This window comes from Macrobrachium rosenbergii, chromosome 55 (assembly GCF_040412425.1).
Source record: "Macrobrachium rosenbergii isolate ZJJX-2024 chromosome 55, ASM4041242v1, whole genome shotgun sequence".
NCBI classification, from domain to species: domain Eukaryota; kingdom Metazoa; phylum Arthropoda; class Malacostraca; order Decapoda; family Palaemonidae; genus Macrobrachium; species Macrobrachium rosenbergii.
In genome coordinates, this window is record NC_089795.1 from 52,302,967 (window position 1) to 52,320,466 (window position 17,500).

Genomic DNA, 17,500 nt, shown 5'->3' on the forward strand with positions numbered 1-17,500 from the left:
ATATGAATAAATATATTTGTAAGAAATTGCACTTGAGCAGGCTCTAAAAATTCAAAAGTTTTAATCATAACGATGACACTTTTGACACCGCACGAATTCCTTACTCGACCCACCCTAGCGATCTCAGAGTGCTTGAAAGACCACAGTCAGTTCAGTATGCAAAGTGAATAAGATTCACCCACAACACCCACATCTGGTCAGTGGCTGATCCCTTGAGATCATCATCCCTAATCTCGCCTTCTCTCGCGGGATATGACGAGAGACCAGAGCGGCGAGACCCTCGACCAGCTTCTCAGCTGTGAAATCCATCCGGTTTCTGAAGCAATTGTCAAATTATGTTGACTGGTTTCATGGGCCTTCGTGGCATCTGAGTAAATTACAGAAGGGATTTATCAAGCTGCTGACAAGAAATCCTAACTGGATTTTATAGTTTATGTGGTTAAATCTCAGTAATAATTCTAAATTCATTAACAGACGTTTTTCCAACCTATCATATTTTGTGTTGCTCATCTTTGAATTCAGCAATAATTCTAAATTCATTAATAGCCGTTTTCCAACCTGTTGAATTTATTGTTAATTATCTTTAAATTTTGCCTAAAAAAATATCCTTTCACGGGATAAATATGAAAACATTCCCAACATATTGTACTGCGTGTTACTTACTCATCTTTGAGTTTTATTTAAAAACAATTTTTTAACTTTCACAGGATAAATTTGACAAGGCTGCTCTCCTAAATCAAAGCTTCGTACCTAGGGCCAGTCGTACCTAGGACCAATAGTTAAGGGTTTAAGAAAACTTTTGTATGTAAATTTCTGTAAAAATGGCTTAAACGCTTTTTTTTGGAGGGGGGGGGTGAAATATGTTATTTCAAAACTTAATACTCCTTATAACGCAAGTCTTAATATTGGTAACAGGACATCTGTAGCTCATAACTCCATATTTCTAACAATTATAACAGTGCGTATCTATATAACTTTTAGCTGTCTAGTTTTATTATTTATAACAGTACATATTTTTTTCTGGTAACGGCACACTTCTAATATTTCCAACAGTACTTGTCTGTTACCTATAACAGACCATTCTAGTTTTCTGTAAAAGAAAACTCTTGTGCTGGCTTTGCCTGTCTGTCCGCACTTTATTGTGTCCGCACTTTTTTCTGTCCGGCCTCAGATCTTAAAAACTACTGAGGCTAGAGGGCTGCAAACTGGTATGTTGATCATCCACCCTGAAATCATCAAAAATACCAAACTGCAGCCCTCTAGCCTCAGTATTTTTTATTTTATTTAAGGTTAAAGTTAGCCATAATCATGCTTCTGGCAACGATATAGGGTGGGCCACCACCGAGCCGTGGTTAAAGTTCCATGTGGCCCGGCTCATGCAGCATTATACCGAGACTACCGAAAGATAGATCTATTTTCGGTGCCTTGATTATATGCTGTATCGGCTGTAAAGAAAACTCGATTGCGCCGAAGAAACTTCGGAGCATTTGTTACTTGTTTAATATTATGACAGTACAAGTTTTATTACTTAAACTGTTATTTTAATGTTTATAGCAGTAAAATGTTGTTATAACGTTACATCTATGATGTTTACAACGTAAATATCTGTTACTTATAACTTTCCACTTTTTTATATGTATAGCAATCCATTTGTGATACTTATAACAGTACATACTTTTGCTTATAACTATCTATTTTTAGTTTTCTGAAAAGAAAACTATTATGCCGGCTTTGTCTGTCCGTCCGCCCTTTTTCTGTCCGCACTTTTTCTGTCCGCCCTCAGATCTTAAAAACTACGAAGGCTAGAGGGCTGCAAATTGGAATGTTGATCATCCACCCTCCAATCATAAAATATACCAAATTGCAGCCCTCTAGCCTCAGTAGTTTTTATTTTATTCAAGGTTAAAGTTAGTCGTAATTGTGCTTCTGGCAACGGTATAGGATAGGCCACTACAGGGCCGTGGTTGAAGTTTCATAGGCCGCGGCTCATACAGCATTATACCGAGACCACCAAAAGATAGATCTATTTTCGGTGGGCTCGATTATACACTGTACAGAAAACTCGAATGCTCAGTAACTTATTTGTTGCTTATAATAACGGTCCAGTTTTAAAATTTATAACATTACATACTGTAATTCTTACTTATAACTGTAATTTTTTTATAATAGTACTTATTTATTGTTTATAACAGTCTAATTTTAGTATTCATAACAGCCCATACTTATTATTCATAATTGTTCAACGTTAATGTTTATAACATTACAGACTCATTACACAAAACTATCAAATTTTAATATTAAGACAGTCCATACTTTTTACGCATAACTGTCCAATTCTGATATTCAAACAGTCCATACTTATTATGCACAGCTGTCAAATTTAATAATCAAACAGCCCATACTTATTATGCACAACTGTCAAATTTAATATTCAAACAGTCCATACTTATTAGTCATAACTGTCTAATTTTGATATTCAAACAGTCCTTACATATTACTCCTAACTGTCAAATTTTGATATTCAAACAGTCCATACTTATTACGCATAGCAGTCAAATTTTAACGTCTGTAACAGTCCATACCACTTATAACTGTCCATCTCGGATATATAGATAACAGTCCATAGCCAAGCTAGCCGTTAGGAGAAGCGCGGACCTGTGACCGTAGTCCATCCATCAAAGTGTTTAGGAGCCCGTGGACGGAGCTTAGCGCCGTCGAGTAAAGCGAGGGATTCCATGTGTGGAGGCGCGTAATTACTTAGATATTACCTTGGGGCATACGGAATGGTCGTGGGGGGCGGGAGTGGCCGGGGGAAAGGGGGTTGTTGTATTATAGGAAGGGTAGACCTATTGCGTTACAGAGCGGAAATTCGTCTCCGTTGTAAACTGTATACGCATTACAGTTTCTCCTACTGACTGTAAGTCCTAGATACTATCGATGTTTAATAAATAGAATTTAGTAGATCCTTGGTTCCCTCTAATTTTAAGTACTTTTTTATTAAGATTAATAAATAAAGAAATAAAGAAACAGCCGTAAATATCCAGAGCTACCATTGCTTAGATATCGGTCTGTATACCATATTTATCATGATTTTATATATATATATATATATATATATATATATATATATATATGTGTGTATATATATATATGTGTGTGTGTGTGTGTGCATACATATGTATACATTGTTATTATTATTAATACTATTAGTATTATTTTTTGGTCTGGTATCTTTTGTTGGATTACCATTCAAGCACTGACCAGACCCATCTTCGCTTAACTTCGCTGATAATACGACTAGATGCATATAGAACGAATTCCTGAAGGTTATTATCTACGCCCCTCCCAATAGGATTCATAATGCCTCTTATAAAAACCATTAACCAAAATGTAATCCACAGCTCGAAAATGGTCTTAGAGAAGACTAGTCATAATTACGATTCTTAAGCAACTTGAATAGAATACAGGCAATCATTACTCAGTGACAATCGTTTTATAATGACCCCAATTGTTTAAAACCGCAAACTTCATCATCTGTAAAGACAATGTGTCTGCATCTGCCATCTGTTGATAGTCTGGGAAATCATGCATCTTCCCTCAGGTGACGTTCTGATTTACAAAGCTCTCAGGTTACTGCTAACTGCCCGTGGTGATCACCTGAGGGCTAAAAAGTTCTTGAGATGCATCACGGAACGGAACTATTATTACATTTCTTGTTGGTCATAATGCCAAAAAGGAGCTACTTAAGTTGGCCAGTAACCTGCTAAGGTAAGTATCACATATTATAGGGATTCCATAATTAGAAATATAGAAAAGAACAGAGAATTGAGTATGAATATTAAGAAGCATAACTCATCGCACTCACGCTTTTGAGGTGGAAGTCAATTACTTAGGCTTGATTTATTTGTTGAACAGCTGGTTGAAGACTCTCTGTCACAGATGTAGTGGTTGCCTGATATATATATTTGCTTTTGGAGTGTTATGCCTTAAAGTCAGAAGCATAACTGGATATATATATATATATATATATATATATATATATATATATATATATATACATATATATATGTATGTATGTGTGTGTATGTGTATGTATATGCATATGTATATATGTATATATATATATATATATATATGTATTTATATACATATATATATGCATATACATATATGTATATCCATGTATATACATATATATGTATATTTATAATATATATATATATATATATATATATATATATATATATATATATATATATATATAAACACAGGTGTCAAGAATCAGTGTCACAGAACTAAAAAAAGGCCTTTTTATATAAAGAATTACAAAAAAGTTCCAATGCAAAACTCACAAGAAATATTCTATGGTCATTCTTAACAATTTAATAATTTGGTATAAAAACAATTATGAACTAAAATAATGCGATATGGATCGCTAATTGTTTTAAGTAGAATAAGAATTTATTTATATGTATATGTATGTATATATATATATATATATAATTGTTGTGTGTGTGTATATATGATACTGTGCGTATGCAATCTAAGCGCGCAAGCAGCAGTATCAAGTAAACCCGAAATGACACTTGATCTTACTCCTTCCTCTTCTCTTACTTGTGAATAAATAATGACACGCAACTTCTCAGATATGAAATCTAACAAAAAATTTAAAACTATGAGACATACCTTAGGGTGCAGTGCTGTACCGCCGCTTTTTTATCTTTATTATATTTTTTTTGTATGGAGAGCGAATCAACCGCTTCAGGGGACCACGAACTACCTGTCGTGCATAAAACGCGTATCAGAATTGGTGTCCTGTCTTTGAGTTGCCCGATGACAAAAGGAGAGAGGAGGACATCTGATTCTTTCCATTCGTTCAGTCATGAATAAATTCTTATTCTGCTTTAAACAATGAGGATCTATATTGTATTATTTTACAGATTACAACTGCTCTTACACCAAGTTATTAGAATGTTAAGAATGATCATAGATTACTATTTTTGGTTTTTGTACTGAAAGTTTTTGTGATACTTATTAAAATGCCTGTTTTCACCCCTGTGACCCTGGTTCTTGGGACACCTGTGTTATATTAATAATAATAATAATAATAATAATACATATATAATAATAATAATAATAATAATAATAATAATAATAATAATATTCCTTTTTCAGCTGAGGGTCACGTACAGAAATAGACAAGGTAAAAGTGGTATAATATGCAAAAGTTAATACACACAAGATAAAAAGTTGGGAGAAGCAGCAAAATAAAATGCGATTTAAATATAAAAGTGTAACTCTTTTGTGAAGCTTCAGGAAGAGTTTCATGTAGTTTATTCTGTCAGTAGAATATAAATTAACTGTCAATCAGCCAGTCAAATTAATCTGGCTGAAAATACTAAATAAATTCCATCACCAGCTGGAACTATCAATGTATGACTCTTATTGCTATTCCAGCAGCATATGGTTATAACCATCCAATCAGCTAACTAGGCGAAGTATCGTAAGGGGAAAATATAAGGAAATTCTACTGTAATACTTATGGAAATACAGTTGCATCACTGCTGATCAGTAGGTCAGCTGGTTTCTCGAATACTAACGGGCCCCCCCAAAAAAATTGTTTAAAGCGAACGCATCTGGACAACACAGGCAGTGACGACTCGTCCGTCATCTCACGCGTAGCAGCGAACGGCACCTCAAAACACTCTTGACTGACCATGAGTAACAGAGGGAGATAGAGCCTTGTGACGTTCCCACGGTAAAAGGCGAAGATTTCTGGAAATACGGGCAAGTCGAAACATTTGATGCTGCCTCGAGACACGTAAAACGAAAGATTTCTCACTATAATTCAGTTACTTTCTTGCCACTGTGTGTGACAAAAGACAGTCGAAAGATGATGATGGTTCATGGCGTAAGCCCATGGGAACGGTCTGTGACAGGACGTCGGTTCGTGTTCTTTGTCGGCTTTCAGGAGAACTTTTCGAATAATTGTACATTACTAGAAATGATTAAGAAAGCGTACGTGAGGGCAAATCTTATTGTTTAGAAAAGAGATACGTGATATTATTCGACGAAATGAGCGTGGGACACTTTCCAGAAAGAAATGGGAGAGCGTGGGTGATGGTGAAATCTATTTTCAGAAGTTTACACATGAATGACGACTTGAATACGACTATTTTTGTATATATGTGTGTATATGTACAGTAATCCGTATGCATTTATCTACCGTAGAGTTCTTTCCAGTTCGTTCACCTTCCTTTGGCGTATTCTAAATTCGTTTCATGAAGAGTAATCCAAATACTTCTCTCTCTCTCTCTCTCTCTCTCTCTCTCTCTCTCTCTCTCTCTCTCTCTTTCTGTCTATGACTTTCCGACAAAATGAAAAGCAAAAATGGACTCCATAATGCAATAGAGAAAAGTATTAATGAACCCGACAATATAATAACAATAAAAGCAAAAATGGGCCTAGAATGCAAAAACAAAAAATAAAAAACGAGCCCCAGAATATAACAAAAAAAGCAGAGATGAACCCAGAATGCAGTAACAAAAAAAATGAACCCCAGAATTTAATAACAATTAAAGTAAAAGTTAACGCCAGAATAGAAAAAAAAAAGAATAACAGCAAAATGAACCCAGAATGCAGTTGCAACAGAAATTATCCCAGAATTTAGTAACAACTAAAGCAAAATGAACTTCAGAATTGAAAAAATAAAAGCGAAAATAAACTCAGAATTCAGTAACAAACAAAAGCAAAAATGAACCAAGAATAAATTAAAAAAAGCAAAAATGAACCCCAGATTGCAATATTAAAAAGCAAAAATGAACCAAGAATGCAAATAAAAAAAACAAAAATGAACCCCAGCATTTATAAAAAAAAAAATAGCAAAATGAATCCAGAATGCAGTAACAAAAAATGTAAGAATGAACCGCAGAATTTAATTAAAGCAAAAGTGAGCCCCAGAATTAAAAAATAAAAGTAAAAGTGAACCCCAGAATCTAAACGGATAATAAAAGTAAAAAGAAACCCAGAAGACAATAACAAACAAAAGAAAAAATGAACCCCAGAATTTAAAAAAATAAAAGCAAAAGTGAACCCCAGAATTTAAAAGAAAATAGAAGCAAAAAATAACCCGAAATGAAAAAACGGAGGCAAAAATGAACCCCAGAATTAAAAGAAGAAAATTAAAGCAAAAATTTACCTCGAATGCCTTACAAAAAACAAAAAATGAACCCCAGAATGCAACAGTGAAAAATCTTGTCGAGGGTAGGAAAGAAAGCTTCCTGACCATATAGTCTTTGAGAAAAAAAAAGAAACATTGAAACCACTCCATTCTTGTAACCATAGCGCCGGCCCTTAAAAGAGAAAGCTGTAAGGGACTCTGGAGAAACAGGAGCAGATAATCCATACGGAGACTTCATGGGCGAACGACTCAGAAGGGGAGAAAGGAAGGAAGGAAGGAAGGAAGGAGTCTCTCTACAGGTAAGATGCCCTTCCTCGGGAGGGGAGGTTAGGTGGAAATGTTTCTTTTTTTTTTTTTTTTAGTGGAAATATCAAAGCGCCAAACTGGGGTATCTTGGAATTCTTTTTTTTTTTATTTCTTTTGTGATAGAACATTTTGGAGGCCAAAATCGTTAGGTGATTTCTTGAAAATAGAAGGAATGTGAAATGATACCATTGTCAAAATGCTGTTCTCTCTCTCTCTCTCTCTCTCTCTCTCTCTCTCTCTCTCTCTCTCTCATGTATATCTGAGCAGAGTATGTATATATATATATATATATATATATATATATATATATATATATATATATATATATATATATATATGTATGTATATATGTATATATGTATGTATGTATGTGTTTGTGTTAAATGTCTTTTTCATTATCCTAACAAAGAGTAAATCTAACTCAGTTTTGGAACTCGAGACATGATCCTTGTGCATACACGTACATGCAAATATATCCATAATTTATGAAAACAGTTACAATATTAGGGGTGAGGTTACTTAGCAGTGACTTACTTTTTATTCTTCACTGGGGTATTATATATACTCTAAGGTAACAATTCTTTGTCGCATAAACACGAAATCTATCTTTTAATGTTGGTGGTATTTCTAGTGATCAGTTTGCCTTATCTCTTCTTTTTATTCGTTTTCCGGAAGGTTTATGGAATGAAAATAAATTAATTTGGATTTTTGAAGTTCATATTAGCACATTTCCTTCTAACAACAGTTAATTGGTATCGGTAATTGTGATTTTCTTAATTATATTTTAATGTAAAGCCGTGAATATAATTTTATTTGGATTTTTGAAGTTCTTATTGGTATATTTGCTGTTGTAAAGAGTCAACAGAAATCAGTAATTACGATTTTCATAATTATATTTTAAATATTACAGTAAAGAGGAATCTTATAATGCACGGAGTACATTTTTGATAGCAACTTTTTTTATATGCAAATATATCGACAGCCATGCAAATAAGTTCTGACTTCTCGATTTTTTATATTTTCGAAATATATTTTCGGTTGAAAACTATTAATCCCTTAACTTACAACTACCACCTTTTAGTTTTCTATACAAGAAGACTATTGTGCCGGCTCTGTCGGGCCGTCCGCACTTTTTCTGTCTGCCCTCAGATCTTAATAAACTACTGAGGCTAGAGGGCTGCAAATTGGTATGTTGCTCATCCACCCTCCAATCATCAAACATACCAAATTGCAGCCCTATAGCCTCAGTAGTTTTTATTTTATTTAAGGTTAGAGTTAGCCATAATCGTGCATCTGGCAACGATATAAACATGCCACCACCAGGCCGTGGTTAAAGATTCATGCGCCGCGGCTCATTCAGCATTGCACCGACGCCACCGAAAGATAGATCTGTTTTCGGTGGCCTTAATTATACACTATACAGAAAACTCGTTTGCGCCGAAGAAACGTTTCTTCGGCGCATTTTTTACGTGTTTTTTTTTTTAAGTGATGATAACTAGAAATGCTAACAAACTCTCGCAAGCCTTCAGTAGTGTGATTAGCATTGTGAAGTGACTTAAATATTCTTTATCATTTACGATTTCTTTCGCGAGGTGTAGGATGAGATTAGCTTAACCCACGTTTTCTTTCACACACAGCAAGTAACTACGTTCTTTAAATAAATGATAGTAAATTTAAACAAACGGAGTGGATACCGAACTGAAGATCTAAGACCAGACTTTAAACATTTGGAACATTTTATATATATATTTTTTTTAAATACACTCAGCGTACAAACAAACAGACTAAAGGGAAAAATCATAATTGTATCGGCCGAAGCAAAGCTAAAACAACTGATAATAGTATGGGAATAGTCGAGGTGATAACAATGAAGATAATTATAGTGATAACTGCAAGTAAACACCACATTATGCACTTGAAAGGGCAAATTACAACCCAACGAGACACGAGGCTCCTCAGTGAACAAATTACTGTACTTTGCATTCGACCTTGCGGCCACCCTACCCTATTCTACATCTCCTCCGACGCCCTAACGTTAGACCAAGCAGCGAGCGATTGGTTCGACCAGGAGGACCCCGAGGGAAGGAAAGATAGAAAGAAGATTAGGATTCTCGCTTCGGGCAGGTCAGCAGCTAGCTCTTCAGGGCTCTCGGCTCTACAGCTGCAGAAGTCCGTGGTCTCGTCCGAAGACCGAGAGAGCCGATCCCAACCAGCCAGCCAGACAGCCTGGCCTAGAGCACAGCCCGGGCCACTCACTCTCTCACTCAGTGTGGTTATCCACGTCGTAATAGGAGGTTGTGTCGCGCTCGATCGCGTCTTGGCCGTTCGTGAATCGTGCTTGACCCCTGACTGGATTTATACAAACCCGGGGGATTTCGCTTCGCCAGTGACCTCACGTCGCGGTTCAAAATGAGAGGGAAAAGGGGACAATTGCAGTCGAGTTCGTGATGTAATTCTTTCCGTTTTCCTTTTAAAATTTTAAGAGAATTTTGAGATTTTTTTTGGTCTTAAGTGAAAACTATACCAATACTTATTTTCTGTTTTGAGATTGCCTAATCCTTGTGGTGCACCCTACAAGTGATTTATTCGCAAATGGAATAACAGACCCGTCCTTATTGCTTTAGAGAATTAATGCAGACAAAGTATGACTGCTATTTAAATTGCCCATTGTGAAGAGGTGAATATTAGTTAGCGTATTTTACAAGTTCTTGAAAAAATGTATGGAAATTGGAAACCAGTGTTTTCGACCAGGAAGGAGTACCTGCTACTTCTGGTACTGGGCCTCTTCTCACTACTACCAGGTAAAGTTTTAATGATGTGCTTTTGCTATTTTCTCCTACTTGTGTGTTATATGTTTGGCCATTTATAAAGGTGTTATTTTCATTTTGAATATCTTTAGCCTCCTTTGCGGGTTCTGATAAAAATTAATGAATATATATAATATATATATATATATATATATATATATATATATATATATATATATATATATATATATATATAAAAAGTTTGTATAAACATATACATGGATGTAGACGTTCAATTTTTAATGTGTATAAAGATATTCATCGACAAAATCTTAAATATTGAAACCGATACATTTGTTTGTTCATGAGCGTGAGCAAGTGTGAGTTTGTATATGAAGAGAAATTATTATTATTAATAACACACATATTATATATATATATATATATATATATATATATATATATATATATATATATATATATGTGTGATGTGTGTGTGTGTGTAATGTATGTATTATGATTAAATGCCTTTTTCATTACCCTAACGGCTTAACTAAGAGTAAATCTAACTCAGTTTTAGAACTCATATATATATATATATATATATATATATATATATATATATATATATATATACCATATATATATATATATGTGTGTGTGTGTGTGTGTGTGTGTGTGTGTGTGTGTGTGTGTTAATAAATTTCTGTTTCACATCAGGATCGATGTGTGTTGACTATTTCTTTCTTATCCACTCAGAAGGGATATATATGTATGTGTGTGTGTGTACACTAATATTTGAAAACTTTGTCAAGTGTATAGGAAATATTCAACTAAAACCTAAATGCTAAAACCGAAATTTGAATGTTATATCCTAAAAAAATCAATTTCTACAAATGTAAATGTTACATACATTTTGTCATACATCTAATACTCTCTCTCTCTCTCTCTCTCTCTCTCTCTCTCTCTCTCTCTCTCTCTCTCTCTCTCATGCAGTCTACTTGTGCATAACATTTATCTCGAGAGAAAGGAGGAGGCGAACTCGAGGGGCTTCTATTGCAGACTTCGTGCACGCGTCTCCAGGTCTTATCCAAAAGAATGCGCTCCAGTTCTGTGATTGAGGAATGTCCCGAGGGGTCTTTGACATTCTTTCTGTGTTCGCGGTTTTTTTTTTTTTTTTTACGTTTTTTCGCTTTTTATCCTTTTTTTGTATATCGTTTAATACCTTTTGGCTTCCTGGGAATTATTGTGTTTAATCCGTGTTCGGCTATTTTTGGTTGTACGTTATTGTGTTAGGTTCATTTTTTATATGCCCTCGTCTTTTGTAGGTTCTCTCTCTCTCTCTCTCTCTCTCTCTCTCTCTCTCTCTCTCTCTCTCCCTCCTGAATGCATAATTCATTACAGTCCTCATTAACAATATCCTTTTAAGAATATAATTATCGTTCTGGAAATGTTCATTATATCCTCAAAAAATGGGATTTTAATTTATCATTGGTTTAATCATTTTCGGATAACTTCCAACTTAGCTGACCATACCTCGTGATTTTTTGTAATGTTCATCTTTATTATTAAGAAAGGCTTATTTGTTAATTCTACTGACGAGGATATTGCGATTATTAACTCTTCTTAGTGCCCATGGCATTCCATACGTCATTTGCAATGCACTGTTCTCAAAAATATTTGGTGAACGTTTCATATGATTATAATTTTCATAATAGCTGCTGAAATACAGTTTCCCCCCAACCCCAACCCCACCCCACCTCCAAGCACTCCAGGGCCCTTCCCCCCACCACCCACACCCAGCTGCTTTCCGGAAAAAACATGAAAGCTCGCTTTCTCAAGTCAGTTGAGGTTAAAACAGGTTTTTTTTTTTTGGTTGATGACTGCATGCTTCTAGATACTTTTTCGAGTGTTGGTTGGCTGTCTAGAAGTGAGGGAAAATATGTCGACAGCTTTTTTAATGTTGCTTTTTTCAGCGTTATTTTACTGGTTTTTCGTACAAAATCGACAAACATGAACTTTCTGAAACGAAATCCTTATAAAATGGCATTAAACAGCTTTTTACAGTTGGTCTTTATGAGCCAAGTTTCCTTGCAACCTTAATCAGCTTTTTACCTTACGTTATAAAGCTTTATGGGTAAGTGAATAGGCCTACTGAAACATTTTAAGCCACAGCTGAGCATCCAAGTGCTGTGATATTGTTTGTTTGATTGAGTGCATCAAGACGATTACTTGCAAAGGTTATCCATTTATTATTATTATTATTATTATTATTATTATTATTATTATTATTATTATTATTATTATTATTATTATTAACTAATCTTTTTTTTGCATAGAATGACTCACAGCATTCCATTGCAATAGATGTAAAATGTTCAAGTTTTCCTGATGCGACATTTCATTGCAGAAAATGCAAAATGTTGAAGATCCCTTGATACAATATTTCACTGCAATAAATACAAAATGTTTAAGTTTACCAGGTACAGCATTTCATTGTAATAAATGAAAAGTGTTTAAGATCTCCTGATACAACATTTCATCGTAAAAATGGAAAATGTTTAAGATCTGATAAAACATTTCATTGTAAAAGTGGAAAATGTTTACGGTCCTTTGATGCAGCATTTCATCGTATGAAATGCCAAGTAGTTAAGGTCCCTTGATATAACATTTCATTGTAATAAATGCAAAATGTTTATATTTCCTTGATCAACATTTCATTGTAGTAAATTTAAAATGTTTAGGTCCTTGATACAGCATTTCATTATAATAAATGGAAATGTTTAAGATCCTATCATACAACATTTCATGGCAATGCGAAATATTTAAAGGCCCTATATACGGCATTTCATTATAATAAATGCAAAATGTTGAAGATCCCTTGGTACATTTCATTGTAATATAAATGCAAAATGTTTAAGATCCCCTGAAACAACATTTCATTGAAGAAAATGCAAAATGTTGAAGATCCCTTGGTACATTTCATCGTAATAAATGCAAAAATGTTCAAGTTTCCTTGATACAACATTTCATTGCAATAGATGCAAAATGTTTAAGTTCCCCTGTTACAACATTTCATTGTAATAAATTCAAAATGTTCAAGTTTCCCTAATACAACATTCATTTAATAAATGCAAAATGTTTAAGTCCCCCTGATATAACATTTCACTGCAGAAAATGCAGAATGTTTTAAAGTTCCCTTGATACAACATTTCATTGAAATAAATGCAGAAATGTTCAAGTTCCCATGCTACAACATTTCATTGTAATAAATGCAAAGCGTTCAAGTTCCCTTGATATATCATTTCGCAGCAGAAAGTGCTAAAACTGTTTAAGTTCCCCTTTTACGGCATTTCGCTGCAGAAAACGCAAAATGTTCAAGATCCCCTGATGTATCGTTTCACTGCAGAAAATGCAAAAATATCTAAGAACCCCAGAATCATTGTCCAGATACAAAGAGCGTATCCTTATTCTGCCTGGAGGACACGAGAAGAATCACGCAATGAACACATCCGAAGCGAGAGAGAGAGAGAGAGAGAGAGAGAGAGAGAGAGAGAGAGATGGGAGGGAATTGGGTAAGGGGACCCCTCTAAACGATTACTTCTTCTTAAAGGGCTACTACAAAGGAACGTTCGAAGACGGAAGCAAAGTTCCTTGGTAGGTCAAATAGAAAATAACAGCCTGTCCCACACTCTCTCTCTGGCTCCCTATTTTTTTTGCTCTCTCTCTTTTTCTCGCCACTCTCTCTCTCTCTCTCTCTCTCTCTCTCTTTTCTCTCTCTCTCTCTTTTTACTCCTGCTCTCTTCTCTCTCTCTCTCTCTCTCTCTCTCTCTCTCTCTCTCTCTTTCTCTCTCTTTTTGCACGCCTCTCTCTCTCTCTCTCTCTCTCTCTCTCTCTTTCTCTGTTTTCGCCCTCTCTCTCTCTCTCTCTCTCTCTCTCTCTCTCTTTCTCTCTCTTTTCTCTCTCTCTCTCTCTCTCTCTCTTTACTCTGTTTTCCTCTCTCTCTCTCTCTCTCTCTCTTTACTCTGTTTTTTGCCCTCTCTCTCTCTCTCTTTTCTCTCTCTCTCTCTCTCTCTCTCTCTCACTCTGCCTCTTTTCTCTCTCTCTCTCTCTCTCTCTCTCTCTCTCTCTCTCTCTTTTACTCTGTTTTTGCCCTCCCTCTCTCTCTCTCTCTCTCTCTCTCTCTCTCTCTCTCTTTACTCTGTTTTTGCCCCTCTCTCTCTCTCTCTCTCTCTCTCTCTCTCTTTACTCCTGTTTTTTGCCGCTCTCTCTCTCTCTCTCTCTCTCTCTCTCTCTCTCTCTCTCTCTCTCTCTCTCTCTCTCTCTCTTACTGTTTGCCACCCCCTCTCTTGCTCGCCCCCTCTCTCTCTCTCTCTCTTACTTCTGTGTTTTTGCCGCCCTCTCTCTCTCTCTCTCTCTCTCTCTCTCTCTCTCTCTCTTTACTCTGTTTTTTGCCGCCCCTCTCTCTCTCTCTCTCTCTCTCTCTCTCTCTCTCTCTCTCTCTCTCCAAGTTTAGGCGTGTGGGTGCGTGTGCCTAAAAATTCTCGAGGTCGTATGGCCCTGTTTTACATGTAAATGCCGGCATGTTTATATTCGACCAACAGCCGTTTCTCCCTTATAACGCCTCCCTAAATCATAAGTTGTTCGGGCGAGTGACCACAGAATTTTGGAGGACCACTCTAGAATTTCGTAGGTTTAATGAAAGACTTCCTCGGTGTTTGTCTTAGTTCAAAGGGGGTATTTCAGAACATTAGCGAGGCATAAATTTGATTTGGTGTTTTTCGCTCTTTTTCTGGTAGTAAAAGCTAAGGGCTTTCATTTACTCTTTTCTTTTTCTTTTTTTGCCGGCCAGATCATTCGTTGAAGTTTCTTGTTTTGTTTTTCGCCTTTTATCGATTTTTACTGTAATTTTTTTTTTGTGAATTGAAAAAGTCAACTATAATGTTGCTTATCATTACGAGAGGCTAAAATGTTCACGGGTTTTGTATAATGTTTAATGTTATAACTGAAGACCACGAATCGCTCATTATAAAAAAAATAAAAGGTGACTATAAATGAAATGGACTAAAAAAGAATAATATTCAACCATAGTGTTGGTTATCAATTACGAGAAGGCAAAATGTTCATGGGTTTTGTCTAATGCCTTTATTTGATGTTATAACTGATAACCACGAATCGCTCATTGTAAAAAAAAATTAAAAAGTGACCATAGATGAAATGGGCTGAATGTGAATGATTGTGCTGCAATGAAAACTAATCGACTCATTTGTAGCACTAAAGGCCGCAATAACTCTACGGGATATACCCACCATCTTTGACATTGTTGAATTTCGAAGTAGATTCTTGTCATTTCAAAGACAAAGGCCCAGAAGAAACGGGAAAAGTAGTGACGTAGATCCAGGAAGTAAGCAGTAGATTTGGGGGAAAACAGAAGCAAGTAGGGAATTTCAATGTGCACAGGACTTCTGCATAAAATATCCATAACCTTTTACGGAATGGAGCAGTCATAGGGATAATATATATGAATATTCCCTTTACTGCTTTTAATAATGTATAACACTGACGTAGGCCTGCGTGAGTGACTATTTTTCCTTAATGACAGCTCAGGAACTCGTATAATGAATATTAATGAAAGAGAGAGAGAGAGAGAGAGAGAGAGAGAGAGAGAGAGAGAGAGAGAGAGAGAATTACCTCGTCGAGGCCCCTCCGTGTTGGTGGTATTTTTGACCGAGCAATGCAAGCTTACTTTAAAGTTTTTAATCTCTCTGAGAGAGAGAGAGAGAGAGAGAGAGAGAGAGAGAGAGAGAGAGAGAGAGAGAGAGAGAGAGATAAACTTTTAATACCAATTTATCTCTTTTAGTAATGCTTACCTAACTTTCACATACGTACAGTATACAGAGATAAAGGAAGAGGGAGTGATTTTTAACATTTATATTAATTTGTATACCAACCTTACTCTTATTTGTATACCAACCTTACTCCTTTAATGCTTTTTCAACTCACTTGGGCCCTGTACATATTTCATCTAAATTTCATCTAATACCTGTATCATGGAGGTTTCATTTAGATAAATATATATCTCAAAAGAGCATTCACTGAAATATTATAAAAGATAATCTGTCATAATTGAAAGTTGCTTATCAGTTCCATTTTAATGATTGCTATGCAAATGTGTTTATAGCCTCTCAGCTCATTACAGATATTGGAAGTATTAATAAACTGCACTGTAAAGTGCAAAGTGTTTACCAAGCAATTCAGCCTTATTTCCTTCGAATGAAAGAAGCAAATACAGAAACAGTTTTCTTGATTTCATCCTCATGTTCCAAATGTCTTTTATTTATAAACTTTCCTATCTTGTCTTTTGTCTTTCCATTTTATTTATAAACTTTCCTATCTTGTCTTTTGTCTTTGCATTTTATTCTCCATTGTTCTTCTGCTTCCGTTTCACAAACTCACTCAGAATCTCTTATTCATTCTCTGTCCCTTGCTTTAGTTTTATTTTCTCTTTTCTCTTTTTTTATGGATTCCCTTTGATCTCTTGTATATTTGACTGCCATTCGCGTTTTTTTAAGTCTTTTGTTAGACAGTCTTTATTCCCCCCACTCTCTCTCTCTCTCTCTCTCTCTCTCTCTCTCTCTCTCTCTCTCTCTCTCTCTCTCGTTTGCTCTTTTTTTTTACGGGGTTTTCAAGTTGGGTTCTGTCCTCTGTTTAATGTTTTACTGTTATCCTATCGTGTCCCCTTTTACCATAGGAACTCTCTCTCTCTCTCTCTCTCTCTCTCTCTCTCTCTCTCATTTTATTAATCCCTTCCAATATCTATAATGAGCAATTGTTAAAATGGAACTGATAAGCAACTTTCAATTATGATAGATAATCTTTTATAATATTTCAGTGAATGCTCTTTTGAGATATATATATAAATTATTTATCTAAATGAAACCTCCACGATTTAGGTAATAGATGAAATTTGTGCAGGGCCTAGTTCTTCATTGGGAGGGTGGGTAGAGCTCTCTGCTAGCACGCTGTTGGCCCAGCGTTCGACTCTCCGACCGGCCAATGAAGAATTAGAAGAATTTATTTCTGGTGATAGAAATTCATTTCTCGTCATAATGTGATTCGGATTCCACAATAAGCTGTAGGTCCCGTTGCTAGGTAACCAGTTGTTCTTAGCCACGTAAAATAAATCTAATCCTTCGGGCCAGCCGTAGGAGAGCTGTTAATCAGCTCAGTGGTCTGGTTAAACTAAGATATACTTAATTTTAACTGT

The 17,500-nt window shown here is 35.4% G+C and overlaps 1 protein-coding gene across 4 annotated transcripts in view; it reads left to right on the forward strand.

Annotated features, from left to right (window-relative positions):
• Positions 1-9,628: 9,628 nt before the first annotated feature.
• Positions 9,629-17,500, forward strand: part of LOC136835250 (uncharacterized) — a 190,843-nt gene continuing 182,971 nt past the window's right edge. For 2 of the 4 annotated variants that reach the window (XM_067098527.1, XM_067098529.1), the window contains exon 1: positions 9,753-10,287. In XM_067098527.1, the coding sequence (XP_066954628.1) occupies positions 10,203-10,287 (85 nt within the window). In that variant the 5' untranslated portion in view covers positions 9,753-10,202. Of the gene's footprint in view, positions 10,288-17,500 lie in introns of all 4 variants that reach the window. The other 2 variants (XM_067098528.1, XM_067098530.1) reach the window with 2 other exon arrangements.